This window comes from Camellia sinensis, chromosome 13 (genome assembly GCF_055761805.1).
Source record: "Camellia sinensis isolate YWXY chromosome 13, ASM5576180v1, whole genome shotgun sequence".
NCBI classification, from domain to species: Eukaryota; Viridiplantae; Streptophyta; class Magnoliopsida; order Ericales; family Theaceae; genus Camellia; species Camellia sinensis.
The window spans coordinates 104,836,106-104,852,595 of NC_138973.1; the positions used below are offsets into that span (position 1 = coordinate 104,836,106).

Genomic DNA, 16,490 nt, shown 5'->3' on the forward strand with positions numbered 1-16,490 from the left:
GGCTCATTTGAAACTCGTTGAGCGTGATTTGTGTATTATATAAATAAATTCAAATTCAATTTTTAGATTCGTTTAATAATTGAGCTAAGTTTAAATACATTCAAATTTAGTTCGATAAGGCACGTGAATTAATATTTATTTTTAAGAATATATCAAATCGATTTTCAATAATTTTTTTTTTTTCTACTTGTGTTTGGTGTTTGTGTAAATTTACATATTTGATTAATAAAATTTATTAGGGACAATTACACACACACACCCAAAAAAAAAAAAAATAGAGTTTAATTATTTTAACAAAATAAACCCTAAATTTTTAATTTTTTCAATTTGAATTATATTTTTTTGATTTATTTTTAATTTAAACCATTTGTCTACTTTTGTTAACTAAAACTGATGAAAAAAATAATATTTTAATTATTAAACTCAATATAGATGTACATAATTAAAGTACTCATTTTCATTGAGTTTGATGACTAAAATACCATTTTTTTCATTGATTTTACTTAACAAAAATAAGCAAACGGTTCAAATTAAAAATAAATCAAAAGTTCAAATTTTAAATTGATAAAATTAAAAACTTAGAGTTTATTTTATTAGAAGGGTCAAACTCTAAGGTTTTTTTTGTAATTTTTTCAATTTATTATTAATATAAGCATTGTTTTATGTTTTGCTTATAAATTTCTTTCTTTTTCTTTATCTTAATAAATAAATTAATTTAGGTTTTTTTTTTTTTAAACGCGAGCTCGAACTCAACTCATTTATGTAATCAAGTTAACTCAAGCCAACCTCGAGTTTCTCAAATATTTAACGAGCCAAGCTTGAGTTCAAACTTGTCTAATTATTAAAAATCAAAATTGAGCATCTAAATTTGCAGTCTTAGGAACTAAAGTGCCCAATGTGAAAGACTAATCCCTTGTCTAAGGCCTTATTTGGTAATAGATTATTTTAATAACTTTTTAAATTTTTAATTAAAATATGAGGTAAAAAAAGTTAATATATTTAAAATAATTTTTAAATTTTTTATAAAAAAATATGTAAAAAATAAAAATAAAATAAAATATTTAATTTTTTAATATAAATTATTAATTTTTTAATTTTTTAAATAATTTTTTTAACTTTTAAACTAAAATATTGAGGTGTGAAATGAACCTAAATCCTACTTTATTTCTTGCTACAAGTTACTGTTCTTTCATGTGATGAAATTTTTGACTTCATGATGCACAGATCGAGAGAAAAAGTCTTAAAATAAGAAAATCGAAGAGATTAGATAAATTATATACATAGTCCCAACATAATGGCCCACTTCTTGCATATATATATATAGAAATATATAGTGCATATCAATTGTCCAGATCCATGGATGTGTGTATAGATGTGGACGTATGATGAGGGTATTTTGGACCAAAAGAAAAACCAACGGTAGCATTTTGAAGTTCAAACTAGGGCTAAATTTGGCAACATCAAAATAATTCATCTTTTTATCTTTTTATTTTTTTTCATCACATCACCTCTTTACTTTTTTACACATCTTTTATAAAAAAACAAAAAATACACTTATTTAAGTCATCCCAAACAAACCCTAGGTCAAAGTTGAAAGCAAGCATTAAAGAAAAACCTCCAACCATCCCATGAACAGTTTTTTTTTTTTTTATCTCTTTTAAACTATTATTAGATGATATATATCCAACAAAGTTGTAGATTGTATCCTTAAGCAGTTGAAGCTTTTGCTACTGCCAAACATATTGATGGTTCTTATGCATTATACAAGAAAGATATTGAATAATTAATGCTGCTGTTGCCTAGGATCATTATATTGCCCCACACACCCTTTTATGGTTTTTATTTTTATTTTTATTTTTATATTACTATAATATTAGGCACAATTACATTTTACTTGAGTGAATTATATTAATAGTTCCTACAATTTAGAGTTTGTATCACTTTGGTTCTTAACTTTCAATTGTAACACATTTGATTTTAAATTTTGAATCTTATTCCAAATAAGAACAATTGAAGATATTATTAGATTTTTCAAGAGTAAAATAGTCAATTTGATGAAATATAAACTAATTTGACAAAACTAAATATCAAACAAATATTTTTGAATTTTTACAAATTATTTTTACCTACTAAAAATAAAATTATGTAAAATTGATAAATCTTTTAGACATTTATTTATTTTTTTTACCAAATTAATTTTTATTATGTGTTTGGATGATGATCATGTAAAATTAATTTTTAAAAATTAATCACGTAATTTTTATCAATTTTACATAATTTTATCATTGGTGGATAAAAATAATTTTTAAAAAATTAAAAATATTTTTTTGACATTTATTTTTGTCAAATTAGTTTATATTTCATTAAATTAACGATTTTGCTTTTGAAATTAAACAATGATATCTGCAATTGTCCTTATTTGAAACAAGATTCAAAATTCAGGATCAAGTGTGTCATAATTGAAAAGTCAAAAATCAAAGTGGCACAAGTCCCAAACTATAGGGGCTATTAGTGTAATTTGTCATCTTGCTTTTTTAGACTTTTCAATTTATTATTGAACTAGAGCTGGAATTTGTCTTTGAATTAGGGGTGGGCGCGGGTCGGTTGTGGCCATAGAACTTTCAATCCGCCATCCGTCCACCAATCTGGAGGATGTGGATTGAGCGGATTGGCGGATGGATGCGAATCTGTTTGGCAATTTAAAATTTTATAAATTTTCAATATAATTTAACTTATGTACTTCCTCAAAAAAAAAAAGTATTACAGTCAATGACTTAACAAGTATTACAATCATTGTATGCCTCATTCAAAGAAAGAAAGTTTGAAACATTAGAATATTACAATCACTGCATGCCTTATCCACATATTACAATCACAGCATACTCCATCCACATAAAATATTATAATCTATGGTTCTTAAAATATAAAAACAATTCAAACTACCAAAATCATCAACAGAACAGTAGTAGAGATTGTATGCATCTGTATTGCTACATTTATATCTGTTTTTGAAAACAAAAACTAACCAGCATTCATCTTTTTTTATTTATTATTTTTAGAGTTAGATTTAAAAATAAAAAAATATAGATAAATAATACATTTATTTTTTTCAATTCGAAAAATATATTCAAGTTGAAAATTCTTTTTCAACAAAATATATTCAACAGAATATTTAAACTCTTTTTCAATGGAAAACACAAATAGAATATCTAAACAAATTGAAAATATAAAGTTTTACAAATAACTAAGAGTGCTCGCGGTTTGGCAGTTCGGTTGCGGCCAAAAGAACCTCAAATCCGTTATCCGTCCAAAACTAGGCGGATTGGAAAAAATCAATCCGCAACCGTCCGCTCGTCATCACGCATCCGTCCAAAATGTGGCGGATCGGTTCGGTTTGATCAATTTGAACGGATCGATATATCCGCTGCTCACCCTTATTTTGTGTTGAACAAAAAAAACCAATAAAGTATAAGCCTACGTCATCTTTTACATGAACCTTTGTTTGATATTTAACCATCATGTTTAACTTGAACTGGTAATATTACTGTATGGTCATATTTGTTTTCTGGATTAGGCTGATTGAGATTATGAATACAATGAAGTTAAGGTGTTGTTTGGTTTTTGAGTTGGGGCTAAAAAATCACAAAAGAACAAAAAAAAGTAAAAAAATCACAAAAGGACAAAAATCACAAAAAGACAAAAAAAAAATTGCCATTCCAAAATCAAAAAGTCAAAAAAGCCAAACAAGAATTCAAACAATCAAAAAAGTCTCAGGTTAAAAAAATCAAAAAAAATCAAAAACTAACTAAAAAAATCATTGCCAAACGAACGCTAGTGATAAGATTATTAGTATAGTGATATTAAATTCAAGATGTAAGGGAAAAAATTGGTCTATGTTTTAGAGTGATGGTATTAATTGATTGAAATTAAATTTATAAAAAATGTTTTCATTACATAAAATGTGACTTGTTATTTCTGTAAACTGTGGACAAAATAGTTTTCCACCTCAAATCTCATGAAATTGATTAACAATTGAAAAATTCTATTTGCACAATTTTTTTCTCATTACATACCATTACTTAGTTAACACTTGCAATATTTTTGAATTTTGATTTTTTTACTCAAAATACACCACAATGTTCCTTTTTAACACCATACGCATACCACATTCACCCTAAATCCTAACTCACATCGGCGGCAAATCACCATCACTAAACACAGTACATTGAAGACACTAAAACTGTACATCGCTAGCATTGAATGGTTGAACGGCACCGCCATATTGAACTTGTTTATTGAAGGGAACCATCGTATTGTTGTAACCATGCCTATTGGGCAAAGATCTTTGATTCTCACCTTCAAATATCTCACCTCCAAATCCCACTTAGTTTGGTTGTCTCCATTTGGTTTCAATTTGGTTAGCAATTCTCACATTTTCATAATAGTTTCGATTTCGAATTTAGTTTGGCATTGATTGTTTGAACATAATATTATTATACAACCAAATAAAATTGAACAAATTAAATACATCTAAACTTTTTATGTTGAACAAAATTAATAAGTTTAAGCTTTTTATACTGAACAAATTCAACTGGTTTGAACTTTTTATGTTCAATTTTTTATGTACAAACAATTTACAGTTATTCGGCATTAAATTTGAACAAAATAATTTTGTTAAGATGTAAATATTCGAACATTATGAAAATGTTCAACTCTAATTATCCGAATATGTATCGAACAAAATCGTCTCAACAACTATATGAACAGAAAAAACAAATACAAAATACTATAAGCAATAAACTTAGTTTTTTGTTGTTGCATTGCTCCAAATCAACATTTTGAGTGCCATTCATGGTGTCAAATCTTCAAATATGATTGATTTGAATGTTCCTAAAATCCTTAATCTTCAAAGACAACAACACTTTTGAGTTAAGGGAGGAAGAGAAAGACAAACTTGTTTACAAGAATCGAAGGTTATGCCTACCACTTTAGTTAGTATAGCTACACCTAAAAAAAAAAATTGCTGCCCCTTTCCCTTTTTGTCAATGTTGCCAACTCCCAAAATACTAATGTACCCTCGTGTGTATAGTTGCCCACCTACTTTCTTCCTCCAACTTCTTTAGCCACTTCTACATCTATCGTATTTGGGAGAGGTTGCTTAACAGAGAATAGAATTGAGAAGGGAATTTATGCCGTGAGAACTGGGCCTGGCTATATTATGCTCTTGTTATCGGTCAGGCTAAGGTCCTGCTTGTTTTGGGTCGTGCAGTGAGTGTCTAGTCGGTCAAATGCGCAGCGTGGTTTGACCGGCCAGACCTGATCCAAGCTGGGTTTATTAACCGAGCTACTTTCCAGTGGCATTAAAAATCGGACTGAGTTACCTAAGAGGATCAGTCAAACGAAATTGGATTCAACACTTTGACCGAGCTAAATGAAGAGTCGCGCTAGATTTGCATAGCTTTGCATGTTGCATGGTTGAATCAAATGTTGACAAGATTAATGTAGTTTGGTTGCTTGGCTGGAAGCCATGCAAAGAGTTAAGCCATATCACTTGGCTTGCAATGAGGAGGGTGTTAAAGAATGGGCATTATCCTTTAAGAATATGATTCCTATAAGGACTTTATGATGAGGAATTAGAGTCCTATTAGGATTGTGCCATGCAAAACTTATAAAAACTCAAATCTAACCTAATTCCAGGTTTTGCAATTACTATTCCTGAATTCATAGAGTTTTTTCTCCTTATTGGTCTTATTTGCTAACTTAAGTATCGGATGGGTTTTCGGCACACACCCGCTGACTAGCTCACATTTGTGATTTCAGATTAAACGGCGACGTTCGGAGAAGAGCAAGCTTGATCAACAGAATTATACAAGTGAGGATTATTTCGTACTCGTACAAGAATGATGTAACTTGTTGATAATGAAGGATATTATAAATATCATGTGTTAGATTATAATGGAAGAAATGATGAGTAATGGAAGATAAAGGATATATGTTTACAAATAATAGTGTGTAAAAAGAGTTTTGTGTTTTGAGGTCATATTCTTTGAAGAGATTGTATTGTACACGTTTGTCCCGTTAACGAAGGATTTACAAATAATCAATACAAAAGTGCCACATAAGCCTAAATACTCTATCATCGTGATCCCGTCTTCTCTCCAGCCATACCACCGCTAAACACCTCTTCTTTTTTTCCTGCAAGAACAATTATTCAGAGATCATATAATTGATGATAACTCGAAGGAGATCTTGTACAGGAAACAAATAGGGCATTCCATATTATCACTTTTTTACAATATTGCAAACTCATCACAATTTATAATGTGCCTCTACAAGCAACAATCAATCAGTAATTAGAAATTCTAAGAAATGTAGTTTGATTTGAATGATTATAACTGATAATTGTTGAAAGAAAATGCAGAAATAGCAGTGATTGGTGAGAGATAGATGTAGAAGAAGGGTGCGGTCGATGGTGGCAGCGACGGCTCTGAGAGAGAGTAATGGTGAAGCAAAAGGGGAAAAGAGGACACAGTGGTTGGTGGTGGTTAGAGGAACAGAATGAGGGAAACCGACAGTGTTTAGCGATTTGTTGCTGGAAGTAAGGAAATGGGTTGCTATCACGACCCAAACCCGCCCCGAGAAGGTTGGCATCGTAACCGGCCAGTAATCCTAGATTACCACAGGCCTTTCTGTACAAAACATACATAAGCGGGGCTTGCGGAAGCGAAAGCAAAACACTAATAGTCCAAAGAGCTGTGCATTTGTATGAACATACATTACATGCTAAAAATGTTAATTTACCCACTACATTACATCACATATAATCAAAATGCATGTACAAAACATAGGCTCGCTCCACATGTACAACCAAAAACCAAGCTTCCTAACGGCCTTCTAGGCCTAGCCCCAACTCGGAGGCACCAAAACACCGGGTAGGCTTCAAAGCGGCGGCTCGGCTCGGACACCGCCTAGGCTTGACTCCCAGAGTGCTCACCTATAAATACATATATACAAACAATGAGCTAAAGCTCAGCAAGTAACATTAAAGTAAAGGGGTAGTGAACGAATTCCACATTTCATATAACCCTAAAATAAATCATTCATAAACGTAATCATTTCATATCAGAACATACATAATGGCATACTCCATAGAATATAACATTTGTCGTCCAACGACTAGAGTAACCGGTCCCGGACACCGATTAAACACATACCGAGATCTCGTAAACTGGTCCACTTAGGACTATCTATGGATGCCATACTAGATTCGCAAACTGGACATTCGTTCACAGAAAACATTTATCATTTCAAAACCATAGCATAACGTAGCACTTTTAAACATAGATCATACTAACATATCTTTACAGAAATGTTACTCACAGTGGGTTTCCAAAACCGATTGCACGGTCTTCGCCTCCTGACCTGCAATTATTAACATTAGAACACATTATCATAGAAGCAAGTGTTCATGCCATACTATCCTTTCTTTACTCTATTTCATGATTATGAGATGCTAAATGATGCAAATGACATGTGAAAATCATGTAATTCAACTTCTCAAAATTTCCTGAAATAAGTCCCCCGCTCGAGCGCCACTTTGTCCGCTCGAGCGTACTGCACAATTTTCCAAAACTGCTGGGAGGCCGATTTTCACGCTTGAGCGGGAATCCCTTCGCTCGAGCGGACCACGCGAAAATCTGAAATTCTGGACTCTTCTCAAGCTTCAATTTCTCCTTTGCCAAAACAACTTCAAGGTGATGAAACCCAAGTCCCAAAACACTTGACCGACAACTTAAATTAAACATCAAATCTCTTCAAACAACCCACATGAATCCTTTACAAGATCAAACTTTGAATTAAAATAGAAAACCATGAACATGTACATACAAGCTTCATTTCTTACATCCATGGAGGTTCTCCCTCAAATGTGACAATCATGCAAGGAAACCATGATTTTGACCATGAACTTCATACTATTATGCCATAATCTTGTGATCAACATGCTAGAGGCCAAGAAGCAACAATCTATTTCATGAAAATCTTACCTTAGATGGTGAATTGGAGAAGTTAGCTTGTTTTCCTCCCCTTTTCTTCTATCTTCTTCTCCTTGGTTTCTCTCTTCCACGAATTCACTCTCTCTCTCTCTCTTAGATATTTTCTTTCTTTTGTTTTGAGTCAAAACATGGTCAACATCCTTATCTATATGTACATATATGTCATAAAAATAGAATTGTGCCATAATCTTGAGCCAAACAAGGCTTAATGAATCAGACGAAATTCAGTCTTCAATTTATTGTCCCAAATGGCTCTAAAAATTCCTGGTATCACATAGGCGTGCTCAATTTCGTTTTCTGAACCCATTACGGTCATCAATTTCAGTCCCAAAGTTATAGTTCCAACAGATATTTTTTCCAATTCAAACAAATATTTTTCAATTAATTCGCATAAACACATAATTAATTACTGATAAATGTGACACATGTTTTTGGGTCATTACACTCTCCCCACCTTAAGAAGTTTGGTCCTCCAAACTTTGCTTATCCAGGCACAAGCTCAATCAGAAACAACTCCACGGTTCTATTCAGTTGTTCAGCATGATAAGGTAGTTTGTATGTCCATTCCATAACAATGAAGGCAGTATCGTAGCAGTCAAACACATAATGAACACATTTTACATATACTGAAGCCAGCTAACAAGTTCCATAGCGTTCAATTCAGAGGTAGTAACGTCGATATAACAATCCATAACAAAGGGAATAGCAAAGGTAAAGTTGTTTCATCATAGTCATAGTCAATTTATTTCATGTCGTTCACTTTCAATTGATTTAACATAATTTACGTATGATTTGTTCCGTCACAGTCACATGTTCAATATTTTCCATCGCATAAGTAACATAGCCAGCGCATAGATAACAGTGCTAACATCACAGTAGATAATAAAAATCATACCTGTATTCGCTTTTCCAGTATTCTGTGTCTTTTCTGAAACTAGGGTGAAAACCCTTCCTTGCCTCAATGTATTCCCCTCAGGAGTAGATGTTACGGTTGTCTTTGGTGTCATTGTTGAGTTAACTCCACTAGTAATGGATCTTTCATTTCTTGAGTAAACTTGTGGACAAGCTTTAGCTATATGTCCTTTTTGTCCACATTTGAAACAGACTCCAGTTCCACGGAGACAAATACCCCAATGTTGCTTTCCACATTCCCTACAAGTAGGTACACCTACACTGCCACCACTTTCCCTTTTTGTGTTGTCACTAAACTTTGAAGTCAAATTTTCATTCACGGATCCCATGGATTCACTAACTGTTTCTACTTTCTGTTTCTTGAATTTCTTACTTTCTGCTTCGGTCATTGCTGTTGGCTTGCACATTTTCAAGTTAGCAATATTTGTTTCCGCCATCAAGGCTCTGTCAAGTACGTCAACATATTTTTCTAATTTCAAAACATTCACCTAGTCAAGCACCTCAACATGCAATCCACCCTCAAACTTCCTTGCCTTCTTGTAATCTGTATCAACCATATGAGGAGCATAACGGGCTAATTCAGTAAATTTACTCTCATATTCCGCTATTGACATAGTGCCTTGCTTCAACTGTTCGAATTCAGATATCTTCCTATCTCGCATACATTGCGGAAAATATTTTTCATAAAACGTCTCTTTGAATCGATCCCATGTTAAGTCCCTATTCTCACCTCGTACGAGCATCCACCATCTTCGAGCTTCTTCTGTCAGAGTAAATGTTGCTAACAAAACTTTATAGACATCTGTACATGGAAACACTTCAAAAATCTTTTCAGTTTCTAATACCCATGCCTCCGCTTTTAATGGTTCAATTCCCCCTGCAAATTCTGGTGGTTTCAGTTTCTTGTATTTCTGTGTCAAGGTGATGACATCATCATTATTAATCAGTTCCATTTGCACAGGTGGTGGTGGAGGAGGCGGAAATGGTTGTCTCTGTTGTTATTGGTTTTGCTCTTGCTGTTGTCTCACCAACCCAGTTAAAGCTTCCACCATTCTTTCTAACCGATCAATTCTGGCATTAGAAGATTCTGACTCATCTACATTCCTTGCATTAGTGTTCTCCATTGGTCTCTAGTATCCATAGCAGATAGAATATTTCATTCTCAACATAATAGTTCCTCTATTGTCTTATCATTTACAGTTCTTGTCTCTTTATATATTCAAAAACACACGCATACATGCACATATGTTTATACCATGACCTATTTCTTTTCTAAGACACCCTACAGCTCATATGGACACGTGTGTGAGTAAATTAACTCGTGCGCTCTGATACCATTCTGTCACGACCCAAACTCGCCCCGAGAAGGTTGGCATCGTAACCGGCCAATAATCTTAGATTACCACAGGCCTCTCTGTACAAAACATACATAACCGGGGCTTGCGGAAGCGAAAGCAAAACACTAATAGTCCAAAGAGCTGTGCATTTGTATGAACATACATTACATGCTAAAAATGTTAATTTACCCACTACATTACATCACATATAATCAAAATGCATGTACAAAACATAGGCTCGCGCCACATGTACAACCAAAAACCAAGCTTCCTAACGGCCTTCTAGGCCTAGCCCCAACTCGGAGGCACCAAAACACCGGGTAGGCTTCAAAGCGGCGGCTCGGCTCGGACACCGCCTAGGCTTGACTCCCAGAGTGCTCACCTATAAATACATATATACAAACAATGAGCTAAAGCTCAGCAAGTAACATTAAAGTAAAGGGGTAGTGAACGAATTCCACATTTCATATAACCCTAAAATAAATCATTCATAAACGTAATCATTTCATATCAGAACATACATAATGGCATACTCCATAGAATATAACATTTGTCGTCCAACGACTAGAGTAACCGGTCCCGGACACCGATTAAACACATACCGAGATCTCGTAAACTGGTCCACTTAGGACTATCTATGGATGCCATACTAGATTCGCAAACTGGACATTCGTTCACAGAAAACATTTATCATTTCAAAACCATAGCATAACGTAGCACTTTTAAACATAGATCATACTAACATATCTTTACAGAAATGTTACTCACAGTGGGTTTCCAAAACCGATTGCACGGTCTTCGCCTCCTGACCTGCAATTATTAACATTAGAACACATTATCATAGAAGCAAGTGTTCATGCCATACTATCCTTTCTTTACTCTATTTCATGATTATGAGATGCTAAATGATGCAAATGACATGTGAAAATCATGTAATTCAACTTCTCAAAATTTCCTGAAATAAGTCCCCCGCTCGAGCGCCACTTTGTCCGCTCGAGCGTACTGCACAATTTTCCAAAACTGCTGGGAGGCCGATTTTCACGCTTGAGCGGGAATCCCTTCGCTCGAGCGGACCACGCGAAAATCTGAAATTCTGGACTCTTCTCAAGCTTCAATTTCTCCTTTGCCAAAACAACTTCAAGGTGATGAAACCCAAGTCCCAAAACACTTGACCGACAACTTAAATTAAACATCAAATCTCTTCAAACAACCCACATGAATCCTTTACAAGATCAAACTTTGAATTAAAATAGAAAACCATGAACATGTACATACAAGCTTCATTTCTTACATCCATGGAGGTTCTCCCTCAAATGTGACAATCATGCAAGGAAACCATGATTTTGACCATGAACTTCATACTATTATGCCATAATCTTGTGATCAACATGCTAGAGGCCAAGAAGCAACAATCTATTTCATGAAAATCTTACCTTAGATGGTGAATTGGAGAAGTTAGCTTGTTTTCCCCCCCTTTTCTTCTATCTTCTTCTCCTTGGTTTCTCTCTTCCACGAATTCACTCTCTCTCTCTCTCTTAGATATTTTCTTTCTTTTGTTTTGAGTCAAAACATGGTCAACATCCTTATCTATATGTACATATATGTCATAAAAATAGAATTGTGCCATAATCTTGAGCCAAACAAGGCTTAACGAATCAGACGAAATTCAGTCTTCAATTTATTGTCCCAAATGGCTCTAAAAATTCCTGGTATCACATAGGCGTGCTCAATTTCGTTTTCTGAACCCATTACGGTCATCAATTTCAGTCCCAAAGTTATAGTTCCAACAGATATTTTTTCCAATTCAAACAGATATTCTTCAATTAATTCGCATAAACACATAATTAATTACTGATAAATGTGACACATGTTTTGGGGTCATTACAGTTGCGATAAAATGAGAGAGAGTGCATAATAAAATTTTGATGGGGTTTGCAAGTTTGCTAACTTGGCCTCTTTTTGTTGGTTGTCCGTAAATTATGTATTTATGACATAGCTATATAAAATTTCTTCTTTGAATTGGTAAAAAACACACAATTATTGCCTTTAATAGTCATTTTATTTGAGAATATTATTATAATAATAATTTAATGTTATAATAGTGTATACTAAAAAAAAATATGATGTGTAAGCTCCCGTTTGGGATACTTGTTGGGGCTATTTTAGCTATATGTGGACAAATTAGTCTATTTCACCCATATGAGACAAAACCCATCACGTGCTGCCTAAAGCCTTTTAGCCAATGTTAAAATTACCAAACTACCCCTAGTTTGATTCCCTTTTTCTGTCACACACTGCTACAAATCTAGCACACACCCATTCTCTCAATTAGGGCACCATTACACAAAAAATGAGGTGATTTCAACGAATCCTTCACTGAAGAAGAAGAGCCACGGTTGCTGTACACATCTGAAGCCAATCAGAGTACAGATTGACCATCGAAGAGCAACTGTCGAAGGCCGATCGAAGTGCAGATCAGTCGTTGTCCCCTGATTGAAGAGCAACCATCGTGTCCTCATCACAGCCTAGGACGGCAGCTACGCACATGGCCAGAAAATGAAAAAAAGAAAATTCAAAAAGAAATAAAGTGATGCTCAAGGGCATTTTCATAATTTGACATATGAACACATCATCACCAAGTCAAAAGGTCAAAAAAAAGCCAAAAAGCCAATCCTAAACGAGGCTTTTTAGCCTCAGGCTAAAAAAGCCAAAAAGTTAACCAACATCCCAAACGAACCCTAAATAGAGTTTCCCTTAACTATTTTTACCTCTCCTTATGAATGGTAATCCCCACCCTTTGAAAGAGTTGTAGTCTTATAAGTAACGCTCCGAAATAAACACAATATATCCATCTCATAACAATCAATAAATAACAATATAAATGAATTGATAAGCTTTTATTAATCAGAGTTTGATATACAAAAGGCGACACATGCGATATACATTCATAAACAATATATCCTGAATATATAGCATGTGTTACAAGATAGTGAAAAGAAATTAAAGCTAAACAGATAATCATATGCCCTAAAGGCTTACATCTTTTCAAGACAATGCTTGGGTACATCAAAAGTAAGTTTTAAGCTTAATACAGATAAAGCCCTAGGCTTGTGCAAAATTAAATACAAAAATAACAACACTGAGCCTTCAGCTCCACAATCCTCCCAAGTTAAGTCCTTGGTGGAGACATAGCACCAATACCTAAAAATGTTTTTTTCCACAGATGGTGAGTTAAAACCCAGTAGAAACACTACACTACAATGTATAAATCTTAACTAAGCCATAAGGTTTTATGCATATGCAATGCCAGTACCAAAACATTTATAACATTTTTCAAAAGTCGTGTTATGCCAGGTTTATATCACAATTCTCAAAACTATACCCTTTACGATAGAAAGTAAGGGGAAATCTCAAACCAATAAAACCTTTCACGGATATTTCGTCCACTAGAAATCGTCAATTGGCACCCATGTAAATGTAACCTATACAAGCTCTATTATTGCCATTCTACGGATATTTCGCCCGCAAGAATCGGCACCCATGTATACACTCGTTTTTCGGGACTTTCACTCTAGACACACTAGCCAACTTAATTTGGTAATACACACATCTTTCTAACATTCATCTATTTTTCTCAAAATCATATACATTTTTAATGTATTAAATAAATAACAATGTTCAATGCACATGGATGAAAAATTAGTATTAGTTCACTTAATTCTCATGCAATTTCTACAACACTCATAAGTATCCTCCACCGATAGTCCAAAACAAATATATCTAAACAAATAAATAAATTTCATTAAAGATACGCTTTTCCAAAATTTCAAAATGGGAGTGATAATACATATTCAACTCCGCCATCATCATCAACATTACTTCAATTTCATAATTCTCAACATTAATTCCATTTTCTCCTTACAATCTCAAACATTCACATTTTAGCGCAAAACCCCTTTATCTTTGAAAATCAATTTCAATGTAGGAAATACCTCATATCAACATATATTGACTCCAATTTCATACCCACAAGCTTTTTCAAGAAAGCATTTGAAAACCCCTCTTTTTCTTTTTGATTTCGAACCTTAGGTTTTACCAAAAACCCCCAAACCACTATAATCTTTTGAAATAACAAATAACTAAGATAAAACTCATACAAGAGTGTGGAGAATCCCTATCTCAAGTTTAGAAGATGATTGAGAGAGTGAGGAAACTTCAACAATGCCGAAACCCAACTTGGTTTGGATGAAAATGAAGCTCTATGTGAGCTCTAACTTCTTCTCAAAGAAAATAGGGTAGAAAAATCAATGGATCTAGTTATTTTAGAAGAGAGAATGTGAGTTTTAGAGAGGGAAAGTGTAGATCTAGAGTTTTTAGAAAGTTTAGAGAGAGAGAGGAGTAAAAAAGTGATGTAAAAAGTGACTATTATAGACTGATATACGCGCAGACCGCTTGAGCGCAAGAAGTGACGCTCGAGCGTAAAACACAAAAGATGTGACCGCTCGAGTGCAAGAAGTTGTCGCTTAAGCGTGAAATACAAACTCTCAGTAGTTTTACAGACAGAAGACCAACACTCGAGTGCAATAAGGGCCACTCGAGCCAAGACTGCTCGAGCGTAAGAATCTTCGCTCGAGCGAAGAATACCAATTCTCAGTAGTTTTGTAGTATTGAGAGTTTACAAAGACCGCTCAAGCGCAAGAAGTGACGCTCGACCGTAAAAACAAAATTCTGGGTAACAAGTTTTTGAAAAAACAAGGTACCAACCTGTTCCGAATGCAACCAACACAACCCAAATGCCAAACTCAAAGGGATATAAGGGAAATAAGACATGGATAACTATATAAAAAAAATGAAATCCGGATCTAAAACATCAAATGAGTCGGGTCCAAATAAAAAACGCTATATTATAAAATTGTCAGTCTCATATCATTTTATGACAACCAAACATGATTTCAATGAGATCCACGAGTTATTTTAACTCACGTTCTTAGAGGCCAAACAACATTGAACTTTACCACTATCACCACCATTAGAAAACCAATCCACTAAGTGCTCGTTTGGCAATGATTTTTTTAATTGACTTTTTGATTTTTTTGACTTTTTTAACCTAAGACTTTTTTAGTTGTTTGGTATTCTTGTTTGGCTTTTTTAGCTCTTTAGCTTTGTTTTGGCAAATTTTTTTTGTCCTTTTGTGATTTTTGACTTTTTTTTATCCTTTTATGATTTTTTAAGCCTCGTTTGGGAACATATTTTTTTAATAATTTTTTAACTTTTTAACTAAAATATGATATAAAAAAAATTATTGATTTTTTGATTTTTTTTAATAATTTTTTAACTTTTTAACTAAAAAATTCACTTGTCAGACAGACGAGAACTTAGCCCAACTCAAAAACCAAACGACCTCTGAGTCAGTGGATTCGCCAATTTAATTTGATTAATTCGTATCTAATTAAAATGAATCCGCTTGAATTTGTTTATTAAACAAGCAAGTGGAGTTTAATTTTTTTAATGTTTTTTTTTAGTTTATACGTCTGTTTACTTCTGAGTACAAAACACTCTATTTTGGAAGGTGATTTTTTTTTTTTTTCTTCTGCTTATTATTATGAAAATAATAAAAATAAAAAAAATAAAGAGGTGATATGATACAAATAAACCAAAGCTACCTTTTTTTTTGCCTTCCCAAAAGAGGCCATTTAATCATCCAAACTTTCAAAAATTCTATTTGCGCCTGTTTGGAAAACATTTCGTTTTCAGTTTTCAATTTATATTTATAAAAAGTTTAAAAATTATCATAAAAACTTATTTGATAATTCTTTTGGTTTATAAATGGTTGTCTCAGTTTATAAATTTGAGGAAAAAATATAAACTCAAAAAATAAGTTTACGTTGGTTTTTAAATAGAAATTTAAAAATTTAACTGTCAAATTTTTTTTTCAATTAATTTTTTTTTTCAAATAATTTTTTTTCAATTAAATGTTTTTTTCAAATATTTTTTTTTTCAATCATAATGTGTATGATCCAATTGTTATAAATAATAAAAAAATAAATATAAATATTTTAAGCCTGAACAAATATATTTTTTAGTTTATATTTTTAAAAAATTTTAAATATTTTGTTCAAACTAAACGCGTTTATAATTTATATTTTTCTAAAAATAAACAAAAACTAGTTTATAGAATTTTCATAAA

At 33.0% G+C, this 16,490-nt stretch overlaps 1 protein-coding gene across 1 annotated transcript; it reads right to left on the reverse strand.

Annotated features, from left to right (window-relative positions):
- Positions 1 to 9,454: 9,454 nt before the first annotated feature.
- Positions 9,455 to 10,090, reverse strand: LOC114284459 (uncharacterized). Its single transcript, XM_082900766.1, has 2 exons — positions 9,995 to 10,090; positions 9,455 to 9,877 (listed from the first exon to the last, which is right to left on the reverse strand). The coding sequence occupies exons 1-2, from the start codon at positions 10,088 to 10,090 to the stop codon at positions 9,455 to 9,457; spliced, it is 519 nt and encodes a 172-aa protein (XP_082756892.1).
- Between the last annotated feature and the right edge of the window lie 6,400 nt (positions 10,091 to 16,490).

Bases quoted from the DNA above. Each gene is read 5' to 3' on its own strand.
- LOC114284459 (XM_082900766.1), bottom strand. From the start codon at position 10,090: ATGGAGAACACTAATGCAAGGAATGTAGATGAGTCAGAATCTTCTAAT. The intron at 9,878-9,994 runs GTGAGACAACAG...ACCTTGACACAG, and splicing joins TGGAAGCTTTAACTGGGTTG to AAATACAAGAAACTGAAACC.